This window comes from Terrapene carolina, unplaced genomic scaffold, assembly GCF_002925995.2.
Source record: "Terrapene carolina triunguis isolate 2854851 unplaced genomic scaffold, T_m_triunguis-2.0 Scaffold62, whole genome shotgun sequence".
Taxonomy (NCBI): Eukaryota; Metazoa; Chordata; order Testudines; family Emydidae; genus Terrapene; species Terrapene triunguis.
The window spans coordinates 3,660,232-3,684,441 of NW_020664413.1; the positions used below are offsets into that span (position 1 = coordinate 3,660,232).

The 24,210-nt window shown below is 41.6% G+C and overlaps 1 protein-coding gene and 1 long non-coding RNA gene across 2 annotated transcripts in view; one reads left to right on the forward strand and one right to left on the reverse strand.

Annotated features, from left to right (window-relative positions):
- LOC112119323 (cytochrome P450 27C1) overlaps positions 1–6,099 on the forward strand; it is a 39,687-nt gene extending 33,588 nt beyond the window's left edge. The window contains exons 8-9 of the mRNA XM_024217941.3: positions 3,643–3,846; positions 5,311–6,099. Coding sequence (XP_024073709.1) covers positions 3,643–3,846; positions 5,311–5,427 — 321 coding nt within the window. The 3' untranslated portion in view covers positions 5,428–6,099. The remainder of the gene's footprint in view (positions 1–3,642; positions 3,847–5,310) is intronic.
- Positions 6,100–23,523: 17,424 nt separating this feature from the next.
- The window catches only part of LOC113406000, an 11,005-nt gene continuing 10,318 nt past the window's right edge, over positions 23,524–24,210 (reverse strand). The window contains exon 3 of the long non-coding RNA XR_003369608.1: positions 23,524–23,558. This is a non-coding gene — a long non-coding RNA (uncharacterized LOC113406000). The remainder of the gene's footprint in view (positions 23,559–24,210) is intronic.

A 24,210-nucleotide genomic window follows, 5' to 3' on the forward strand; every position in this document is an offset into this window, starting at 1 on the left:
GCACAATTCAGGAAGCTCCCAGAGAGCAAAGCTGGAGACCTATACCTCTCCTTTTTCTATCAGTCTCTCGCCCTCAGGAAGTCGAACCACCACCAGTACCAAATGAGAAGGAAGAACAGGAAGAGGAGGCTCCCCCAACTTTAAATTTTTCCTCCTTCTCACCTGACAAGGCGATTATGCCTCCACCCCCTACATCTGCCGACGACTTCAGGCACTTTCAAGATCTATTCCATAGGATTGTGGATTCCCTCCAGATACCATTGGAGGAAGTCAAAGATCAGTGGTATAAACTGCTGGACATTCTCCACACATCCTCTTCCTCAGAGAGCACACTACTGATTAATGAAGCTCTTCTCGAACCCACGAAGGTTCTATGGCAAGGTCCTCGTAGTAGTCGTGGCCTTCCTAAGAAAACAAGAAATAGTCATTTTTCCATACTTGGACGACTGTCTCCTCAAGGCCCTTTCTGAAATCAACACTCTAAGCTGTTCATATAACAATGGACCTGTTCACAAAGCTAGGCCTCCTCGTGAACCTAGAAAAGTCCATTCTAATGCTAGTACAACAGCTGGAATTCATCAGTACACAGTTGGATGCCATACATGCCAGAACCTTCCTACCACCTCACAGATTCTTGGCTATAACGGATCTGGTATCCGCCGCACGGGTCTGCCCCCAGATCTCTGCATGAATGTGCCTCCAATTTCTAGGCCACATGGCAGTGACCATGTTTGTGGTCAGGCATGCAATACTGCACATGCAATGTCTTCAAGCATGGCTCTGTATTGTATACCTCCCCCACAAACACATCATTCACAAACTTTTATCCATGTTGAGGTAAGTCAAGGACTCACCGCTGTGGTGGACACAGCCCAGCAATGTCTTTGTTGGAGTTCCTTTCCTACAACCATCACCGACTATGATACTAAACACCAATGCCTCCCTAATCAGTTGGAGAGTGCATCTACACGAATACACAGTGCAGGGCAGATGGTTGTCCACCAAATCTACTTTAGACATCATTCTCCTAGAGCTATGAGCAGTTTTCAATGCCTGCTGACATTTCCTACCTCTTCTAAAATATCATACCATAAGAGTGATGATGGACAATCTCACCTGCATGTATTACATCAACAGGCAGGGTGGAGCGAGGTCCCACTCTTTATGCTTGGATGCAATCAAATTGTGGAACTGGTATATCCAGAATAACATCTCCATTTCAGCTGCATACCTCCCAGAACACAACCGCAGACACATTGAGCAGGATGTTCTTGCACGATCATGAGTGGGAGGGGAGCTGGATATGTGAGCACTTCACCCCATATTCAGCCAATGGGGCCGTCCCAGGATAGATCTCTTGGGCACTCAACACAATGCCCACTGCCCTCAATTCTGTTCCGGAGCAGGACTGGGGCGCGGATTGCTGGGGGACACATTCCTCGTAACCTGGGATGCACCACTCCTTTATGCCTTCCCTCCTTTTCTCCTATTCCAAGTACTTTGCAAAATACAGGAATACCAAGCTCATGTCATACTAATAACTCCAACATGGCCACAACAGGTCTGGTATATTTACCTTCTATGCATGATGGTATGCTGACGGGTCTCTCTCTACCTAAAACTTTGGCTCCTCTCACAGGACACAGGATGCATTCTCCATCCCAATCCACATCTGCTCCACCTCAAAGCCTGGCTCCTCTGTGGTTCTGGGGTCCAGAAATAACCTGCTCAGACAAAATCAAACAGATACTTTTGAATAGCAGGCATGACACAACCAGACACACATTAAAAAATGGACTAGATTTCACTGCTGATGCACCTCACGTCAGGTGGACGCAGCACACTCTCCATTGCCACTTATTCTTGACTACATGCTACACCTTAAACAGCCAGGATTGGTCAATAGCTCTATTAGGCTACACTTGGCGGCAATCACTACCTTTCACTCCCCCACTGATGGCCACTCTGTCTTCACACAGCTGCTCATGAAGCGCTTGTTGAGGGGTATTCAAAATCTCTATCGCCATATACAAGACTCGACCCTGGCCTGGGCCCCTGCCTAGTCCTACGTTCTCCGACTAGGCGCCCGTTTGAACCAATGACAACCCGTTCTTACATACACCTTTCAATGAAAATGACCTTTCTTTTCACCATCATTTCTGCTAGGCAGGTAGGCGAATTCACAGCTCTCATGGTATATCCACAATACACAGTGTTGTGTAAAGACAAAATTAAACTACTCCCACACCCAAGATTCTTACCTAAGGTCCCAACATCTTATCATCTCAATCTAACAATACACCTCCCTTGCTTCTTCCCAAAGCCTCACAGTAATCAACAGGAGGCAGCTCTACAAGCCTAGACGTGAGGCGCGCATGAGCCTTCTACTTGGACAGGACTAAACCCTTCTGGAAATCGCCATGATTATTCCTCTCCACCACCAAAAGATCCGGAGGCACTGATACACCTTTACCTCGATATAACGCTGTCCTCGGGAGTCAAAAAATTTTACCACGTTATAGGTGAAACCACGTTATATCGAACTTGCTTTGATCCACCGGAGTGCACAGCCCCCTCCACCCCCCCCGGAGCACTGCTTTACCGCGTTATATCCGAATTTGTGTTATATCGGGTCGCGTTATATCACGGTTGAGGTGTATATCAAAACAATGCCTCTCTAAATGGATCTCACAGTGTATGCATTTATCTTATGAACTCCATGATGGACAACCTCCTACCTCAATCAGAACACATTCCACACAATCATTATCTACCTCGTTTGCCTTTCTTAATAATGTCCCCATTGATGACATTTGTAAGGTTGCCACATGGGCATCAACAGACACTTTTGCCTGGCACTACGCTATTACGCACGATGCTGCAGCGGATACTCTCCTTGAACATGCTGTCCTATCCTCGACAGTACATGTTGCTCCGAAGCCCCAGCCTTCCAACTAGGGTCACTGCTTTATAGTCACCTACAGTGGAGCACCCATAGGGACATCACTCAAAGAAGAAAAGGTTACTCACCCTGTGCAGTAACTGAGATTCTTCGAGTTGTGTGTCCCTATGGGTGCTCCACTACCCGCCCTCCTCCCCTCTGCTTCAGAGACGAAAATAGAAGCTCTGTGGCAGAGAATGAACTGGGGGTGGTCAGACCGCACAGCACTATATATACGTCCCACACACAGTGCGAGAGAGGGGAGGTGCGCACGTGCGGTCTGACGGGCACTGCTGGTGAAGATCTCCGATCCCAGGGGCAGGGGGTGCTGCCACACCTACAGTGGAGCACCCATAGGGACGCACCTCTCAAAGAACCTCATTTACTGCACAGGGTGAGTAACCATTTCTTCCTCTTTTCTTTTGATTGTGTTAGGCAATACATATAGGAGAAAAACAGTATATAAAAGGGTGTATTTTCTGTTTATACAAACTCATGAGGAATCTTTTACTGAGCCTAAAAGTTTTTGAAGATGATCTAATTTGAGCCAATGAGAAGGAGATCTAATTTTGAGATACCTGCTCTTTACATCATCTTTTTACCCATCATATTTCATGTTACAGAAATTATAACTCAATTATCATTATTACTGCTACATGTATCAGAATTAATTAAAAATAAAATGTCATTTGTTTTCTCAGACCCAGTTAGCACTCTGTCATTATGCTACATCGTATGAGGAAGAGAATTTCCCAATGGCAAATGATTTCCGACCTGAGCGCTGGCTGAGGAAAGACAATATGGACAGAGTGGATAACTTTGGTTCCATCCCATTTGGTTATGGCATTCGCAGTTGTATAGGAAAAAGAATTGCAGAACTGGAAATTCACCTTGCACTGATTCAGGTGAGGAATCTGTGACAGTGTTATAAAGAGATAAAAATATATTAGTATCAGCTCTTTAATATGCAAACTGCCTCTGGACATCTTTTTATTTAAGAAAAGCTTTGTTTAAAGAATGCTGACCAGGCCCCAGTCCTGCATTCTTTTTCATTAAGAATACACATGTGCTTAGAATTAAGCGTGTCAATAAAAAGCTACATTGCAGAAATAAACATTGTAAATCCCAGTTGTAGTACAAGCAAAATCCATTCAATGTAAGATTACTAAGGAAATAAATTACTTTAGTATAGAAGGATTTTCATAAGTCAATTGCAACCTTTAAATGAAAGGCTCTCTTGGCATATGGCAGGATGGTTCTTTACTCAGTTATAGCATTTTGATTAAAACATTGTTGTATTGAGAACAGCGGAGCATTTACCAGAAAGTGAAGTAGGTTTGTAATCCTGAGACTGAGGCAGACCATACTAATCAACATTCAAACCAAACATCCACTTTCTCAGTTTTTTCTCTGATCCCTGTATCTTCTTTTTCAGGCTTCTGCATGAATTCGTTTTTGCTATTTTATATAGATTATTTTGTATTGTATCCTGAGGTAGAGAAGGCTTTCCCATCAATTCCTACTTTATGTATCCATCTCCAAGAATCCCCCAAAAGATTTGGATCAGATTGAGCAATTAAAACACAAGGGTTTGAAATCTTTTTTTTCCCCATGACTTCACAGTCACAACTGATCTACTCGGATGTGCTCCACGGTCATTTGTGTAATGCTCTGTAGCATTTCAAAAAAGTTGCTGCCTCTCCCATGTGCTTTTTCTCATGCTACTTTAGTGGATGTATCATCGGCATCAATGCAATGGTCTAATATCAGCAGATTCACCTTGATTGAATGACAGCCTGTTATTGTTATTCTGTTCTATCTAGATTCTTGTATCATGCTCATCACTTTATTATCCGAGCACTTGCATTAAGAAATGTGACCAACATCTGTCATGTTCTATTGTTCCATCCTCTGCCCAGGGGGAGAAGTGTGTGCAGTGGAGTATTTTGTTTTGGAATATTTTTAATTATATACACTTGCTATATATTTGTTTGTGACGGCAAGGTCAGACATATGTGCCTTGCACTCAGAGAAGAAGGTGGATAGTCCTTAATTCCTGTGGGAGTTCTTTCCACAGTTTTAGGCCAGCCTCCGAAAAAGCTCTGTCTCTTGCACAGACAAGCTTTTCTCTTATTGTAGAAAGTTCCATTGTGCCAGAGGAGCATAGTTGTCAACCATGTTCTCCATCCTGGAGCCAAGTTTCATTTTCCCTACAGAGTAATCATGTTAAGCAGGTTCACTGGAACTGACAGCAAAGTTAGTGGTAGTGATGAACTCTAAGGAGTATTACTGGTTTTCTGTTTCTAGAATTATAAATTTGTATTTGTCTATTTATAAGCTTTCTAATATCAACATATGTCTCTTTCCAGCTGCTTCAAAATTTTGAGATCAAAATTTCTCCCAAAACTAAACCAGTCAAGGCCAAAACCCATGGACTTTTGACTCCTGGAGACTCCATCAATGTGAAATTTGCTGACAGGAAGTGAGATTCAAATGTTTAGGAAATTTTAGCGTACTCTTCTTGGAAATTGACTTGCATCTGATTGAAATATGATCGTTCTCTTGTCCATTGGCTTGTGGGCATTCTTCAAAATGATTAAGTCTTAGATGCTGACCTACTTCTAGAAATATGCAAGAGATGTTATCCTGTTCATAGAAGATAATTCCACAAGTTCACATGGAACTGTATGGAAATATAAACTTAAATACTTCCTTTTTGCACTGGGAGTTACCTTTTCCCTGGAGTAAGTTTTGGATGATAGCAATAGATGCACTGAAACAACAATATCAAGTTTAGACATAGCATATTGTCTTGTGCTTTTGTTAGATTGCTTAGTCATGAAAGACGATCATTCCTGTGTGTCTGTGTGGTGATATATACTGTTCCCAAATCTGTATATAGATATGTTGATTGACAGTTTGTTTGTTGTCTTCAATGCCTTTTTTTTTAATTCTCCCTCTTTAGTTAGTTTTAAAAAGCATTTACCTGACATGCATCAAAATAAAATTAAAGCAATCGTTTGAAACATAAAGATATTGTAAAAATATGTGGAAGATGCTGCCGGTTTGTTTAGACTCAACAATTAGGATCTGTTTTTAAAAATGTTTTTATAAAACATAAAGTGAATAGAAATAATAATTGCCCTATTCTGTTTATTGCCTTTTAAGCATTTCGTATTGGCCACAGTCGGAAGACAGGAGACTGAGCTAGATGGACAATTGGTCTGACCTAGTATGTCTGTTCTTATTTAAATATGTCTGTAAAATTTAAAAGCATTTGTAAAAAAAAAACCAAAAAAACCTTTAAAAAACATATTTAAACACCATGTTGCAGAGTTATGAACCCAAACAGTGTTGTTGTTATGTTACCACACGAAAAGCAGAAAGTGAAATTAGATTGTTTCAGTGTTCCATTTGAGTAACATGCAAATAGCAAATAAACAAGAAAAATGATGGAAATACATTAGTTTACATATTTCCATTTCCTGCGACCTAAAATATTCCTAGTAACAGAGATATTTTAAAAAATGGCAACAAAAACAAACACATATAATTTTTATCCTGATAGTCTCTTTTTAAAAGTAAGAACTGGAAAAACTCATTGTAATGTACTGCCTGCCCTCTGTAGGATGGATATGTGACTGCTACAAGGTTGATTGGTTTTAGATTAATTGACTATCTAGTGGCCAGTCTAAAAAGTGTATACTTTAAAGTTACATGATCTTTGACAGCTAGTGGAAAATATCTCTTGTATGTGGCTTCTGATCATTATGGCACCAATTTTACATTTATAAAAATATCCTTATTTGAGAGAACCCTTTACCTTGGAACTATTTTATGCTTTGAGCTAAACCATTTTGCAAAAGAGCTCAAACCTATATATTCTATAGTCAGATTAACTATATAAAAATGTATATAGTTAGCTATAAAAGTGTCAGAATATTGATACTAAAATGTGAGATTGTGCAGAGGTAGTTTATTTAATGATGTTCATAAACCTTCTGACGTGTTACATAGTTATTAAATTCAAGAAAACGTATTGTGAGGCTAATTTTCAAATTGGGATTCATTTTTTGGTCTTCACCCATCCGACTATCAAAAACAGGTTAACATGGGCTAAAAGCAAAATTATATTCTTTGTTATTCTTACTTTTGATTGTCTGCCGAATAATACTTCTGAGCTTTGTAGATACAGACACTCACTGTTCTAACCTGGGTGTTTTGGTTCTATGTTTGTGAGGATTTGGCAACATTTATCCTTTCCATCGATCTACTATGTAAAATGGACTTGCAGATCAAAAATCTGATCTTGTTAGAATTTTAAGTTTGCACAGTGGCCCAATGAATTTTCTTGAAGAACTTTGAGCTGCTTTAGGCATTTTTATGTACCATAAGATCTGCAGGCAGTCTTTAGAATTCTTTTTGCAAGGTTTTCCTGTCTTGTGTGTTGGGTTGCTGGTTTTTGTTTTGTTTGTTTGGGAAGGTTTTTTTTCTAAGACTTCCCATTTTGCCCCTTTATTTTCTTTCCCAACATCACCTCCAATGACCCCAGATCTGCACTGATCCTCCATTTGTCTGACAAGGACTGGAGTAACCTTCCAGAGCCAATCTACGCATATCTGAGTGTCATCCAGAAGTAATTGCTTAGCAGAGGCACAAAACCTCTTCACCTACTGGGTTAAGCATGCTGCCTCCATTCCATTCCCAACATCTGTTGACCTATGATCAAGGGGCCAATTTCTGGATCCAAATTTGAATTCCTCATGGGGCCTGCATTTTGCACTGTCACATCACCACCAGTCTAGACTGATGCTTGGTGTATTCTAATAATTTTGTTACATGGTGCCAATTCCAAGCTAATATTTCACAGTATAAGAGGGAAGAGGCATTCTAGAAATACTGATTAAAACATTTTCATAATTTCTTTTCATTAAAAAAGCTTGATTTGTTTTTGATAAAGAATCTGTCTGATTTGTCTGTTGCATATAGTAAAATATTTATAAAGAATGTACGAGCTCCTGTTCTCATTTCAAATGGTTGCTTACATTGGCACTTTCTTCTAGTATCTTAAAGCTTTGAACGTACTGGAGGGAGGTGGAAGAGAGACCTTTCATATTAATGGCATCTTCATGTGTTGGGCAGTTACTGGAATAAATACAAATAAATATTGAGTTATTAATTTTCTAATCAATATAGAAAATTGGCATTTTAAAGCTACACAGAGGCTGAAGTAGATACCAGCAGCCAAAGAGTTTGAAAATGAATCACTTATAAGCATCATGATTCAAGAATTTGTTGCTAATGGGGCATTGGCAAATTAAAGGACACTGAAGTAATTTTTTCCTCTTGATCGTAATGCTTTCTTAGAAACTTGAGTTTATTTCTTTTCAAAGTCACACCACCACACACGTTGTTCAAGGACTTCTTTTGTTTAACTGCTTCAGTTTAAATATTGTCTGCTGGATTTATACAGTGGGCTGAGAGAATAAACTCTAGCATTATTTAGTTTAGAATAAATGTTAAAGGGGGCTTGTCACAGGGTGGCTGGCCCCTTCAAGTGCAGCAGGTCCAGTTCCCATGATGAGTAGGCGGGGCTTAATGAGGGGCCGGGCAACACCTGCATTAAAAGATAAGAAAATAGCTGCACCCAGGTCCCTAAAAAAGGGAGGAAGATACAAAACAGCCATCCCAGAAGCAGGCTGGAAGAGGAGACTGGGGGAAGGCACTGAATAGAGCTGCAGGAGGGAAGTTGGCTCCTGTAGTGATTACCAGGACGGGTCAAAAAGAGAATAGTTGGGAAGCTGCTTGAAACCACTTGGAAAGAAAGTCGGCCCGGAGAGGGCAGGTAGGGAATATGAAAACACTGTGATTACATCTGGCTGGAAAGAGATCATTTTGGTTGACTGCTTCATTTATGAAGGAACTCGGAGCCCATGCCAAGGAAACAGGAGTAGAATGCCTGAAGAACCAAGCACAGAAAAGAGATTGACCAAGGACTTTAAGTTGGGACACTACGGTTTGTTTTAAGGCTGTGGGCAGAGTTATTTGGACCATTAATAAATAAACCTACAGCAGGGGGTGCTTTCTAATTTAAAAAGGTGGCGGTGGCGTAATTGCTGAGACTCTTGAGGACAGGGTGTAGTCATGGCTGTGGCCTGTTGGGTTATACTTGGCCAGCAGAACAAGCTTGAAAACTCTGGGATAGGGCATAAGTAGGGTATTGACATTTGGAAGGGTCTAGTGGAACAAGATAACTGCTTTCTTTTTATGCTGTTCTGGAATGTTAAAAAGAGGGATCCCTCCAAATCACAGAAGTAATGAAGGAAAATATTTCTTCACATAGCCAATATGTGGAATTCAGTGCTGCAGGGACTTGTATGGCTTCCATCTCCCTCGTATGCAATTGCCTTATAATCTTTAATGTATTTATCCCTTCAACACCCCTGAGAGGTAGGGAATTTCCATTTTATAGATGGGGAACTGAGGCACAGATCGGCTAAGTGACATGCAAGGTCACACAGGAAGTCTAGGGCAGTGTGACGGGGTGTGCATACCTCACACTAGGCAAGAAAGGGTTAACCCAACTGTGACGGGTTGGATCACAGAAACCCTCTTGGGAGCTGCCACCCGATGTGCCAAGACTACTTCTACCCCTGCTTTCCCTGCCAGCTCAGGACCCCAGCACCCTGTCTTGCTGAGCCAGACAGTCCCGTTTTCTCTAACAAAGACTCAGGGTCTGAATTTCCTGCCCCAAAGCTGCAGGTTTACCTGAAAGCAGCTAACAGAAGTGTTCCTGTAGATGCCCAAATCCGTTTTACCTTGTATAAAGATTTTACAGGGTAAACTCATAAATTGTTCGCCCTCTATAACACTGATAGAGAGATATGCACAGTTGTTTGCTCCCCCAGGTATTAATACACACTCTGAGTTAATTAATAAGTAAAAAGTGGTTTTATTAAATACAGAAAGTAGGATTTAAGTGGTTCCAAGTAGTAACAGACAGAACAAAGTAAGTCACCAAGCAAAATAAAATAAAACGCGCAAATCTATGTCTAATCAAACTGAATACAGATAAGATCCTCACCAGTTCCAGAATGCTCCCTTTTACAGACTAATCTCCTTTTAGCCTGGGTCCAGCAATCACTCTCACCCCTTGCAGTCACTTTCCTTTATTCCAGTTTCTTCCAAGTATCCTGGGGAGTGGAGAGACTCTCTCTTTAGCCAGCTGAAGACAAAATGGAGGGGTCTCCCAGGGGTTTAAATAGACTTTGTCTTCTGGGTGGAGACCCCCTCCTAACTCCTATGCAAAGTCTAGCTCCAAGATGGAGTTTAGGAGTCACCTGGGCAAGTCACATGTCCATGCATGACTTACAGTTTTTACAGGTAGCATCCATTGTTTACATGCTACCTTGAAAGTCCTCAAGTAGACTTATGTGGATTGGAGCATTCCATGATCCATTGTCCTTTAAGTGTTTCTTGATTAGGTACTTAATTTCAACATTCCTTTCTCCAGGAACTGACCAAATGCTCTACTAAGGTTATTTAGAAATCAAGCCAGTACACAGCCAACATTCATAACTTCGAATACAAAAATGATACATGCATACAAATAAGATTAATGCAGTCAGTAGATCATAACCTTTACGGAGATATGTTACATGGCATATGTAGCATAAAACACATTCTAAGCATATTTCCATATACTGCTGCCTCAGTATAAAAGGGAACAGCCCAGCTCATTCTAGGCTGACCACCAAGGCGGAAGGACATTTGGTGGAGGCTCCTGCCCAGGAGCCACTTCAGATCTTGACTGCTGGAACCAGAAATCCTGAGGACCCGACCAGAGACCTATTGCCTGAGTCAGAATCCCAGGGAGCTATCTATACTGAGGAGCTTGGAGGCCCCAACAAGGTACGGACCCCAGCGTCAGGAGACACAGTAGGAAGTGGCCCAGGGAGGCGGTGTGAGTGGTATCTCCCACCTGAGGAAGGTCAGTGTGTTGCTGTAGGATCCCTGCTGACAGGGTGGTGACCATACTTGCCACTGACAGGCCCCTGGGCCGGGACCCAGTGGAGCAGGGAGGGCCTGGGTCCCCGTACCCCAGCCATCAGCCTTCCCCTTCCCCCCTGTGTGGCAGACCCTGACTCTGGCTATTAGGCCCCACAGCCCTGAACCCCAAGGGCAGTTGTATTGACTCTGTCTACTTGGCCGTGCTGCCCTGAACTCCAAGGGCAGTTATATTGACTCTGGCTATTAAGCCACACAGCCCTGATCCCCAGGGCAGTCATACTGATTCTGGTCATTGGGCCGCAACGCCCTGACCCCAAGGGCATCCATATTGACTCTGGCCATTAGGCCACACAGCCCTGATCGCCAGGGAAGCCATAGTGACTCTGGCCATCGGGTCGTGCTGCTCTCAGCCCAGGGATAGTCAGGTAGACTGTAATCCCGGTAGTATCAGAACCCCGACTTGCCCCAAAGGGGACAGGGTGTGCATACCCTGCAACAGGCAGAGCAGGGAATTGAACCTGGTTCTCCTAAATCCTAAGCTAGAGTTCTAACCAGTGGGCCAGAAAAGATATTATGAGTTTATAATCATTAATAAAATTTGTAGTGACTAATTTAAGATTAAATGATACAGAATTGTCAAACTGCATACTTTGAGGTATAAAAGTATTAAAAGGGTCACGAAAGCATTTTATTCTATCTTGTATTGCATGGTCCACTGGGCTAAGGAGCAAATCTAGTCTGCTGTATCCTGACTGATTATTTTGGGTGAACTCTAGGGAGATCTATGGGGGACGGAAAGAATACTTCCTACAAGACTGTGAACCAACAGTGGAGCCATTCCATGAAACTTACTCCAGCCTAATGCCCGGTGTACACCCCATGGCACTACCCCATCATTTTATTGAGGGCAGGAAAGGATTGGAGGAAAGGGCCAAAAGGATCCTCCAGTCCTCAACATGCCCATCCTCTGAACTGTTCTTACTCCGATCTCAAACTCACCCCATGCATGGCCAGAGACGGAATCCCCACAGAGTTGGGTTCTGCACAGTGCAGAGGATGTAAGACACTTAACAGACCCTGCATTCCTAGTGCCCCAAACTGCATAGGTTCCATTGACCTGCAGCAAATGGCTGCTTGTACGCATGGAAATAAGAACAGAGTTTGCATCTAGCTACATGGGAGGCTTTTTCACCTCCTTCTGAAGCATCAGGTATTAATTAGTAGAGACAATATTTTTCAGTTTTACTTTTTAGTTAGGGTAAATAGATAATTTTCTTTTCAGATGAAAAGTCAAACTTTTACTTAAAACTTTGTGGGCTTGGTTTTTGCAGTTGTTTTGATTCCATAATGTAGTGGGCTGACATTGATCATCAGTTGAAAACTCGCTGAAGGAGCATATAGTAATTACTTTATGTACTTACAGCCCATGGGCTCATCTGATCTGAATGATGTGTTTATCTGATTCTACAACAGATTCAGATTATAAGCTTCCATTTCTTTTTAAAGTGCATTCTTAGCCCTTATAGTTTTAAAGAAAACTTTTCAAAGATGACCCCACATAGTGCTTAGACAATCTAAAACAACAGCTCTGAACAGCATTCATTTCAATGGGCTATTGTCTTTTAAGACTAACAATAACCTAAGGACAAGAATTTAAAATAATTTAGGTGTGCAAGTATGCACCTTATTTGCATTTATCACTATTGTGTACAAATATCATATAACTGCTTGTTAAAATGCCCAAAAGGCAGAATCAGAAGCAGTTATAAAGTACTTTTTATATTTTTTCCCACTGTGATGTTGAATGCAACATAAATTTACTGCTATACAGCCATGTTTTTGAAGTGTTAACTAATTGTGCCTCAAATTTTGGGTGCCCAACTGTTGATACATCTTGTGCTTGATTTTCAGAGATACTTAGGACCCACAGCTCACAAGGGAAGCTTGCAAAAGGGACTTTATTCTCTACTGTCTTGCACCTTGCTTAGTCATTTATTCCCATGCAAAGAAGATGTAAAATGCTACAAAATTAGAATGGTACCACTTTCCAGTCTCTTTGAACAGGTATAAATGTCGATGCAAGACTGGAGACTCAGTCCCGCTTTTCCTAGGTATTGGTTAGTGAAAGAGCCAGGACACTAGACTTGATGGTCTGATTTTTGAATATCAATTCTGTGTCCTATAGATTGCATATAATCAAGCAAGGCATTCTTATTGCTTGCTGGAAACTGTATGAGAGAAAATTTTAGGAGACTGGTCCAAAATAGAACACACTTGAATCCTAACTCTTGGCCTACAGATTTAGATTGTAATGCTCCAATTTCAACCATACTAAAGTCAATAAATAAATTTAGTGGAATAAATATACTATAATAGTGTAATTCTACATCCATACACAGGAAAGGAGGTTTGCACAGGTGTTAAACCTGATACCGTAGCCTCCTCTTATCCCTCCCCCGGTAGTATTCATTAATCAAACAAAAATTATAGGCAGCCGAAGAAGTTTGCATGTGAGTGTGTATGTATAGATTAATTTGTTTGGTATATATTAGTTATGTTCCATTTGGATGTCTTTGTCTATGCATCCTATGACCAATTCAATCATTGGGGACTCATTATAGGATGTTTCAACGGGTGGCACTTTTATCTCAGTGGTGCCCACCTCCTCTCTGGGACCCCTGAGGTAAGGAAGCATTATCATCCCCACTTATAGATGGGAAAGTGAGGCACAGAGAGGCTAAGTGACTTGCCCAAGGTCACACATGAAGTCTGTGGCAGACCAGGCAATTGAACCTAGGTTTCCCCTGTCCCAGGCCAGTTCCTCAACCAATGGGCCATTGTTCCTCCCCTTCTTTTTGGATAAGAAGGAAAAAATAAATGCAAGTGTTGTGCAGATATTTTTAAAAATGGATTTCATCTGAGAACTTCCAAAATGTAATTTGTCTCCGAAAGTATAGTATAGATTATTTTCCATTGTGTGGTCTTGTGGTACCACTAGGTGGCACTGTCCTCACAGTATTCCATTGCTCAATTGATGCAGGATATCTTTAAGAAGAAAAACGGTACGTAAAATAAACCAAAACAAGTAGCGTATACTACTTTCCCTTCTGTAGCCAGATCTAAACCTCTGTACTACAGATGAGTTCAGCTCTCCAATATACGAGATTGCTGTGGCATCCTTGTATTTTGAATACAAAATATTTCAGGGACTTATTTTCATACATCAGGCCCACAAGCATTGTTGTGTGTGCAGCCATGTGCCTACTTTGCACATGCACTTCTCCACATGTGTGCTCAAAATGGGGCTTTGCACAGATACCTACAGAACTATGCATGCAAAACAAGCACACAACTGTCTGCACAAAGTTGTGTGTGGGCAGGGCTGAAAAAGGGGAGGGGGGGAAGGTAATTGTTCCAGGGCCCTGAGCAGCGGGGGTGGGGGACTAACATCTGAATAAATAAAGTGAAATGAGAGAGGGTGAGGCCGTGGCAAATATGATGCACCAGGACTTCACATTTTTCTCATCAGGTCTATGGGAGGGGCCCTGCTTGGAGAAAATTAGGCCCTCAGAACGTTGTATTCATGATTAGAATCTATTAATTGTTAAGCTCTGACAAGCTCTTAATGCTGTACAAAATGTAAAATAAAGATCGTTCCTGCCTTGTTATTGGCTCCCTGGCAGGTGTTGCAGAAAAGCGTCTTACGGAATTGATTATGGAGGCTGCTCTGACAGGCTTGGCAGTGTGTGTCTGGAACCCCCAACCTGCTATCAAGTGTTGACCCAGCTGCGAAATAGTTAAATGGGATCAGCTGACTCACTGAGGTAGCTTTGGATATAAGGGAGGCTGGAGCAGCTGACTTGGAGAGAGCAGATTTAGGGAATGAACACTGGAAAATCAAACCAAATAAGGTTTGGTTTTCCCTTTTTGCTTGTTGAAATTAGTGAAATGCTCATTCAGGCTGTAAGTGAGCAGGTACAGAGTGAGTAGATAGTCCATGCTCTATCAGTTCAAAAAGAGAAAACTAGAAATGAAGGAAATCAACTAACATTAATGGCAGAGCTGTAACCTTTAAACCGGACCCAAGCATAAGGTAGTATTGTATCAAGGAACATATTTAGTACTGTAGCTAAGGAAAACATAATGCAAAGCGCTTCTTTCATATGCAAGATATAAAATACCAATAGAGGGGCAAGTAACTGTTATAATTAAAAAACAAACAAACAAACAAAAAACAACCCAGATCCCTTACTAACATCTCCAGTAGTAAATGCTGATCTTCTACCACTATTAGAATTATAAGCTTTCTTAGTCACGAAATCACTTTTTTTTAAAAGTGCCCATTGTAAATGCCACATACTTGCATACAAAAAACACAGGCAGCATACTTAGAGAATTCTCAGATGTCTTCTAGAGCCTAGAATGTCTTAAAGGTAAATCATACATTAAAATAGACAAATCCAGAATTATTCGTTCACAGAGAAAAGTTCCATTTATCCTAAGCAGATGCATTTAGAAACTGAACTTGATAATATGGAAACGCTAGGAATTAGTGAAATGGTAGAACGCCAATAAAGTGCATTAGTTTTACGGTGTTATGAAGTGCTGAAGTTATAGTGGATGATGTTTCAAGATGGGTGTGACCGGGCTCCTAGTGGGGAGACAGCTGTGGTCACTCAATTAGGGTGAACTGCAAAGAATGGGGCAGACAATCCCCATAAAGCTGGTGGATATTCCAATACTTAGATTCACCAAGCCAGCATAAAACGGCTTCTTTATTACCTTACTGGTTACTCAGAAGTCCAAACAACACAGTTCCCTTAAAGAGATCCAGCCTCAGGCCTCCATCCAGGTACCCACGTCAAATATGATGAAAATTTCTATAAATCTTATTTCATCATATAAAAGAAAAGGTTCTACCAATCCCAAAGGATCAGACACATTACCTCCCAGGTTAAGGAATGTTTCAGATCTTACTCAAATATGTGCTACAGCCAATTCTTAACTAAACTAAAATTTATTAAAAAACAAAAGAGAGAGACTATGGTTAAAAGATCAATATACGTACAGACATGAGTTCAATTCATTGAGGTGCAGATTCATAGCAGAGATGGTGAGCTTTGTAGTTGCAAAGAGTTCTTTCAGAAATAGTTCATAGTTTATAGTCCAATGTCCAAATATCATATTCAAGGCGTACCAGCATAACTGGGACCTCAGTCTTGTGACTCAAACTTCCCCTGATGAAGCCGAAGCAGATCTGAGATGAACAGGATCAGGACCCAAGGATCTTTGATACAATGTCATGTCTTTCTGACAAGCTGGAGTTCCTCAGGGAACAAAAGGTCATTATCCTGACTTTGAAGGAGGTCCATCTCCAGTACTTAGCTATAGAATTAACCTACGGCCATTTGCTTGTTCCTCCACCATTCACAGACTATTTGCTATACATTTCAAAGAGAGATGAATACAGAGATGTCCCGTGTTTACAGTTCATTTAAATGCTAGGCTGTTCTTTTGACCTCTGAATTATCCGAATACAGCATAGACAGGGACTGTTGATTACATTGTCGACCCTACTCCTACATATGTAAATGCACAAAAACACAAACATTATCTCCCCACGTATCTTTTGAGGGTTATTTATTCTGCAGGATGTTTAACCCTTTCTAGCCACGCTTCACACCGCTAACGTGAGACCGGTGTAGAAGGGTGAAATTAGAGTTCCTGGATACACCTTAAGGATCTTCCAACATTGATATGAGCTGTGTTTATATTGAATTCTTTGTAAGGCCAAATTATTGAGGCATGCTTTGGCCCCAGCCAAAAACTTAGTCCATACTTTGTGAAACACTTTAGTGATTCCAGGGTTTGGTCTATGTGTTGACTTAACATAGCCATTAATGTTCTTCAGAGAGCACTTACTTTGGCATTCAGCCCTGAAGGCTCTGAGGAGTTGTACCTCAGTTTCCCCTTTTGCACAGCAGTTCAAGCTTGTAGTGGTTTTTCTGCTGTGGAAAGTTTTAGAATCGTGTCTATGCATTAGCTGTGAAGCCTCAACATCATTAGGCTTTTTAACGCAAAGTGTGTTCTTGTTGAACCAAACAGCATAACTATAAGGGTTTCTATTAGGTACCACTCTTAACATGTTCAAGGGCTTTTCCAAAAGACCAGGCACATTGTACATTTTTACAGTTCTTGGTATCAGCAACAAGTTAGTTACAATCATTAGCAATAACATTAACATCAGTTCTGTCACATGTACGTTTACAATTATTTTTGTCATGCCAAGCCTTTGGTTTAGACAAATCATTCTTTCGGTCAGCTTGTTCAATAGCTCTTTTGAATCTTTGTAGCTTTTTCTTGACCTCAGGGTCTTCCTTCACATAGGCTTTCAGTTTAACCACTTCCTTGGGTTTTGGTATTTTAGGGTTAACCTGTGGCTCTTATTTGCAAGGTTTAATCCTTCCCTTCCTCCCTGTCCAGTAAGGTCAAAATCTGAACTCTTTTGTGTAACAGAATCCATTGACTGGCTGGGTGCGTCCTCTTTGCTAATGGCTATGGGCACATCTTTCTCCCCCTAGTCAGTCAGGTAAGTTGCATCAACTCAAGCGTTTACCAATTTCAAGGCTGGACTCTGTCTTAAAGAGATACCATCCATTTTCACTAGCATGTTAGACTCAAGGTTCTTTTGTCCTTCCATTACCAACCTCTGCTTCCACATGGAATCAGATGTCAAGTCCACTAAGAGACCACAAGTCATATCCAAAATATCTAGAGATGAGTTTCCCTGTCATCCCCTGTATTCTCTAGAGATTAACTGCGCAACTGTCATCCTGCTCTGCAGATTCAGCTGTGCAGTCTTCCCTCTGAACCAGAGATACAGATTGTTTACATGGACAGTCCTGTCCCAACACCATTGTCTCCCGGACAAGGTGGTTAAGCTTATAGGGCTGTCTAAACTCCCTAACCATTTTTTTCAAAACAAATTCCGTGGATTCATTTTCATTTGAAAGACTTTGGCCACTCGGCACCAATACACTTTCCTCAGAAGAGAGACTGTTGACTATCAACAATGGCCCATTAAGAGTCAATGGAAACAATTCCTTGTCACAGACTTCACCCAGAAATTCCTTTCCTTCTGCAATATCCTGCTTGCAACAGGTTCTTTCTGAGCTTTATTTATGTCCAGAACCAACTTTGGCACAACAGACAAATCACCAAACGCCTTCTGAGTTTCACATACGTCCAGAATCACCTCTGGCCCATCAGGAGGATTTCACAAAACCCCCTTTCAGGTAAACCGCTAGACTTCATAGTCAGAAAATTAGAAGCTTTCTCTTCCTTGTTACACGTTTCCACACTGTCAGTGGGTAACATAGTCCAATCACCTTCATGCTTTCCTTGTGCCCTGGCTTTGATATCACCCTGATCAGACAAGTTTGTCATATCTTTACCCAGCAACACACTAGCATCAGGCAAAATAGAAGCGCCGGAATCGCTTGGTCTCTGGGAGCTATTTATGACATCAACTGGATGCAACCTAGTCACAATGTCGTCATCCCTAGCAGACACAAATTCAGGACCACTTCCTTCCTGGGCTTTAGTTGTATCCAGAATCAACTCTGGGTCAACTGATAAATTTTCAACCATCATAGGCTGACAGGCTTCTTCTGTCTGCTTTACAGACAGAAAAGAGCTGGAGAAACATTCCCCTTTAACAGACAAACAGCCTGGGATATCCTTTCCTTTGTGGCAGCACACACGGCTATTCACAGACAACTGCTTGGAGATTGGGGTAGCTCCCTTCAGGGGCAAGTCATTACCTCTAACAGACACAGGAACATTTCCTTCTCTGTCACAATTCTCCACACCGGTAACAGGTAAGGTGTAGGGATACTCATGTTCCACTAACCTTGCCTTCCCAAACTGCTGATTAGACAAAGCCATCAGCTCAGAAGGCAGCCTATGCTCATCTAAACTTTCTTTGCCTTCCCCTCCCTTAACAGATAAACTGCTGTTTTCCACAAATAGTGCCTTATTACACTGAGCTACTTTAAGCACATCACTTTTACCTGGGTCAGGCTGACTTTCCCAAGCTTTACTAGCCAACAATTTATCACTTACCAAGACTATCCCTTCCTTCCTCAGTTAGGGCTTTAACCTGATCCCCAATTTTAATTTGCTCTAGAGAAACATCTTCCTGCGCCTTATCTAATGCCTGATTCACTTCTGAGATACCAGACAGACAATTAGGATTTTTTTCCATGTATGCAGTACTACTTTGCACAGATACACAGCTACCTTCCTCATACAAACATTCGGAGAAACCCTCCATAGGCAAATCCTTGCCCCTAGTAGACACAGATTCAGGATTATTTCTTTCCTGTGACTTATGTCAACCTGACTGAACAAAGCTTTAATATCATCCCCAATCAAAAGATCCTTAGGCAATAACTTCCTTACACCAGCTATAACTTCATGTTTAACACCATTCCAATCGAGATAGATTCTGGCTAAAGGCACACTTACAGTAAACTCGTAGAGGATTACAATATTCATACTCTGATTTGGTAAATAATCTTCTTCTTTGACAAAATCTGTTTTAACAAGAGTGATGTTAGAAGCTGTAATTTGCCCCAAACAGCTTTTACCATTGACTTTTACATTCTCTGCACAAGTTATGGGGTTACCGTCACCTGAGCTCACGTTAAAAGCATTTACATAAAAGGTGGCAGTGTTGGGGTAAATTTGGTTACACACAGACAACTGCTTAGAGTCAAACAACATACTAACATTGTTACAAACTGGATAGATTCTATCCCCATCTTTGTTGTTGAGAGGAGCTGGCTTTCCAGGATGATACAGTTCCTATTGTTCTTTTATTCTCTTGAGTTGGAGCTTAAGTCTGTCCACTTTTGCCTTAGCTTCGAGTTCCTGCAGTTGAAAATATGCCATTTTTTGTTCCTGTTCAAAACACAGGCATTCTCTTTCAGCAGCTTCTCCTTCCATATCAGCTATGTTTTGCTTTTATTCAAGTTCTAGCTGCTGATTTCTCCCTGCAAGCGTTTTTGCTGGGTCTGCTTCCTTATCACTGGCAATTAACAGATTTTTCAGTTCCTGTTCTGGGGCCTTTTGCTTAAAATACAACCCTCTCCTAAGCACAATTCTTCCAGGCTTTTTCTGTCAGGATCTTGATCGTGGGTCCCTCACTGTAACTGACTTTTAACCCTTAAACTCTTTTAAACTGACTTTTAAACCCTTAAACCACGCGTGTGGTTCTGATCCAAAGACCCAATTAACCTGTGGTAATGTGCATCCAAGCACGACTACGCCACTGTGACCAGGGGTCCTAGTGGGGAGACAGCTGTGGTCACTCAATTAGGGTGAACTGCAAAGAATGGGGCAGACAATCCCCATAAAGCTGGTGGATATTCCAATACTTAGATTCACTAAGCCAGCATCAAACAGCTTCTTTATTACCTTACGGGTTACTCAGAAGTCCAAACAACACAGTTCCTGTAAAGAGACCCGCCTCAGGCCTCCATCCAAGTACCCACGTCAAATATGATGAAAATTTCTGTAAATCTTATATAAAAGAAAAGGTTCTACCAATCCCAAAGGACTGGACACATTACCTCCCCAGTAATGAATGTTTCAGATCTTACCCAAATATGTGCTACACCCAATTCTTATTAGCTAAACTAAAATTTATTAAGAAACAAAAGAGAGAGACTATGGTTAAAAGATCAATATACATACAGACATGAGCTCAATTCATTGAGGTGCAGATTCATAGCAGAGATGGTGAGCTTTGTAGTTCTTTCAGAAATAGTTCATAGTTTATAGTCCAATGTCCAAATATCATATTCAAGCCATACCAGCATAACTGGGACCTCAGTCTGGTGACTCAAACTTCCCCTGATGAAGCCTAAGCAGATCTGAGATGACAGAATCAGGATCCAAGGATCTTTTATACAATTTCATGTCTTTTTGACAAGTCGGAGTTCCTTCGGGAACAAAAGGTAATTAGCCTGACTTTGAAGGAGGTCCATCTCCGGTACTTAGCTATAGAATTAATGTAAGGCCATTTGCTTGTTCCTCCACCATTCACAGATTATTTGCTATACATTTCAAAGAGAGATGAATACAGAGATATCCTGTATATACAATTCATTTAAATGCTAGGATTTCTTTTGACCTCTGAATTATCAGAATACACCGTAGACAAGGACTGTTGATTACATTGATGTAAATACACAAAAACACAAACGTTATCTCCCCACATGTCTTTTGAGGGTAATTTATTCTGCAGGATGTTTAACCCTTTCTAGCCACGCGTCACAGTGGGATAAAAATATAAGGCCTGGATCCAAGAAAACATCCCAATTCAAAAACGTTGCTTAAGTGCTTTCCTGAGAGCATGGCTACACTTGCAGATGTAGAGCACTGGAGTTAAACCAGCCTTCGGAGACCGCAGCAGCAGTTTACACTGTCAGCTGCAAGCGCACTGGCGTGGCCATATTAGCAGCTCTTGCAATGCCACAAAGAGCAGTGCATTGTGGTAGCTATCCCAGCATGCAAGTGGCTGCAACATGCTTTTCAAATGGGAGGGGGTGGAGTGTGACAGGGAGTGTGTTGTGTGTATGTGTGGGGAGAGACAGTGTGTTTTGGGGGGCAGAGAGTGTGTCAGCATGCTGTCTTGTAAGTTCAGACAGCAGCAGACTCCCTTCCCTCCCCCCCACACTCACAACAGCAGCATTCCACACTAATGGTTTGCTTTGTCCCGGAGCAGATAAGGAGCCGGCTGTCAGAAACGGAGCTTTGAAAGGGGATATCTGCATGCCTGCAGCCGATTTCAAAACAATGACAAGACTGGCCACTTGACTTCAGGGGATTATGGGATGTTTCCGGAGGCCAATCACAGCGCAGTAATGCAACACCTCATCCACACTGACGCCCGGGTGTTTCAGCCGGTGTGCAGCAAGCTTTATGCTTCTCGTGGAGGTGGATTACCAGGAGCGCTCCAGCTGCAGAGTCCAGGAGCTCTACGTGCCTTGCCCATGTGGACACATCGGGAGTTAGGGCGCTCGGGGCTGCTTTAATGCGCTCTAACTTGCAAGTGTAGCCAGGCCCTGAATCAAGGCCTTAAGGATCACAATGAACAACTTCAGGCATTTCTCTGTTACCAAATAGTAACCTTTCAGCAATTGGCTTTCAGCAACTGGTTTAGCTGAATCAGTGCTAGCCATGGTTTAGCTGTAAGTGTAGACAAAGAGCAGTTTCTAAATATCATTGCAGCAAATCAGTTTTACTGCCAATTGCTGCAACCTTTGAAGGCCCACATGTGTCTCTTTGCAGGAAGGCAGCAAGTCGAATTTGCCTCAAAACCCCTAAACACAGCAAAAAGAAGCTGTGTCCAGGTTGAAAAGGAGATAGCGACAACAGTTATGGGAGAAAAAAAGCACATATGGAAACTGATCACAAACCACTTGTCTTTAGCCCCACTTAGAACATAGTTCAATAGTTTTCTCCTTCACTATCACATCTACAGATGCTACCCTTATGACAGTGTCACAAATCCAAGAATTCATGATTGTTATGGTAACACAAGACAGTTTTGTTGTTGTTTGTTTTCAGAGAAGCTGTATAAAACAGGCATCTTCTCTCTCAATATGTAATACCACATTTGTACATAGATTCATTTTTCATAGATTCATAGATTCTAGGACTGGAAGGAACCTCGAGAGGTCATCGAGTCCAGTCCCCTGCCCGCATGGCAGGACCAAATACTGTCTAGACCATCCCTGATAGACATTTATCTAACCTACTCTTAAATATCTCCAGAGATGGAGATTCCACAACCTCCCTAGGCAATTTATTCCAGTGTTTAACCACCCTGACAGTTAGGAACTTTTTCCTAATGTCCAACCTAGACCTCCCTTGCTGCAGTTTAAGCCCATTGCTTCTTGTTCTATCCTTAGAGGCTAAGGTGAACAAGTTTTCTCCCTCCTCCTTATGACACCCTTTTAGATACCTGAAAACTGCTATCATGTCCCCTCTCAGTCTTCTCTTTTCCAAACTAAACAAACCCAATTCTTTCAGCCTTCCTTCATAGGTCATGTTCTCAAGACCTTTAATCATTCTTGTTGCTCTTCTCTGGACCCTTTCCAATGTCTCCACATACATGAAACAAATGAATCATTAACCACTCACTAGTCAGCTTAGTGTTATTTTGAGATGTAAGCTGGGTGTCAGTATGAGCTGCTTTTTCACTTCTCTCCCTTCTGCTCGGTATTGTAGTTTAAAACGTGATTACAACAGCCATCTGGGATCCGGGCTATAGATGTATGAAACTTTTATCTCAATTAGCAGGCGCTCTAAGGCTAATTTACCAAAATATTGTTGCTCATATTGTTCGGCGTCAGTCCTGAATCCTTCCAGTTCATATCCTGGTTCAATTCTTCCAATCAGTATTTTTTTGGTTCTTGACTTTGAAAATTCTGTACCAAATCCATAGGCTTGGCAAGCTTCATGGTATTCACTCCACTCCACTCCACACCCTGGGTGCTTGTAGGACAGTTAGGAGGGATGTGATTGTTTCAAAAACCTATTTTGAAAAAAATACTTGCAGATAAAAAAAAGTTTTGTGCTTTAAGTGCCTTTAACATGTATGTAATACAAATAAGTACGGAGTATTTAAAGTATTTAAGTACAAGTGTGAAGAGCGATTCACAATGTTTATGGATGTACTTAAGAACATGGCAACACAGCTTTTGTCTAAGGGCCTCTCTACACAGAGGAGAAATGCAGATGTGATTTCTAAAGTGCACCGTGTTGCATGTTAATTGGTCCATGTTCTCAAACTGGGGGTCGGGACCCCTCAGGGGGTCGTGAGGTTACTACATGGGGGGGTCACGAGCTGTGAGCCTCCACCCCAAACCCCGCTTTGCCTCCAGCATTTATAATGGTGTTAAATATATAAAGAAGTATTTTTAATTTATAAGGGGGGTCACACTCAGAGACTTGCTATGTGAAAGGGGTCACCAGTACAATAGTTGGAGAACCACTGATGTAGACCCTGCTGGTGCGCACGAAAGGTTCCTTAGTGCACTTTAACATGGTGCTGTTCAAAACAGAACTACATTAAAGGGCACTAGGGAACGTTACGGTATGTACGACTATAAATGAGTAATGTATATTGTCATAACTATAAAGGGAAGGGTAACAGCTCTCTGTGTACAGAGACTCCAAATCCTTTT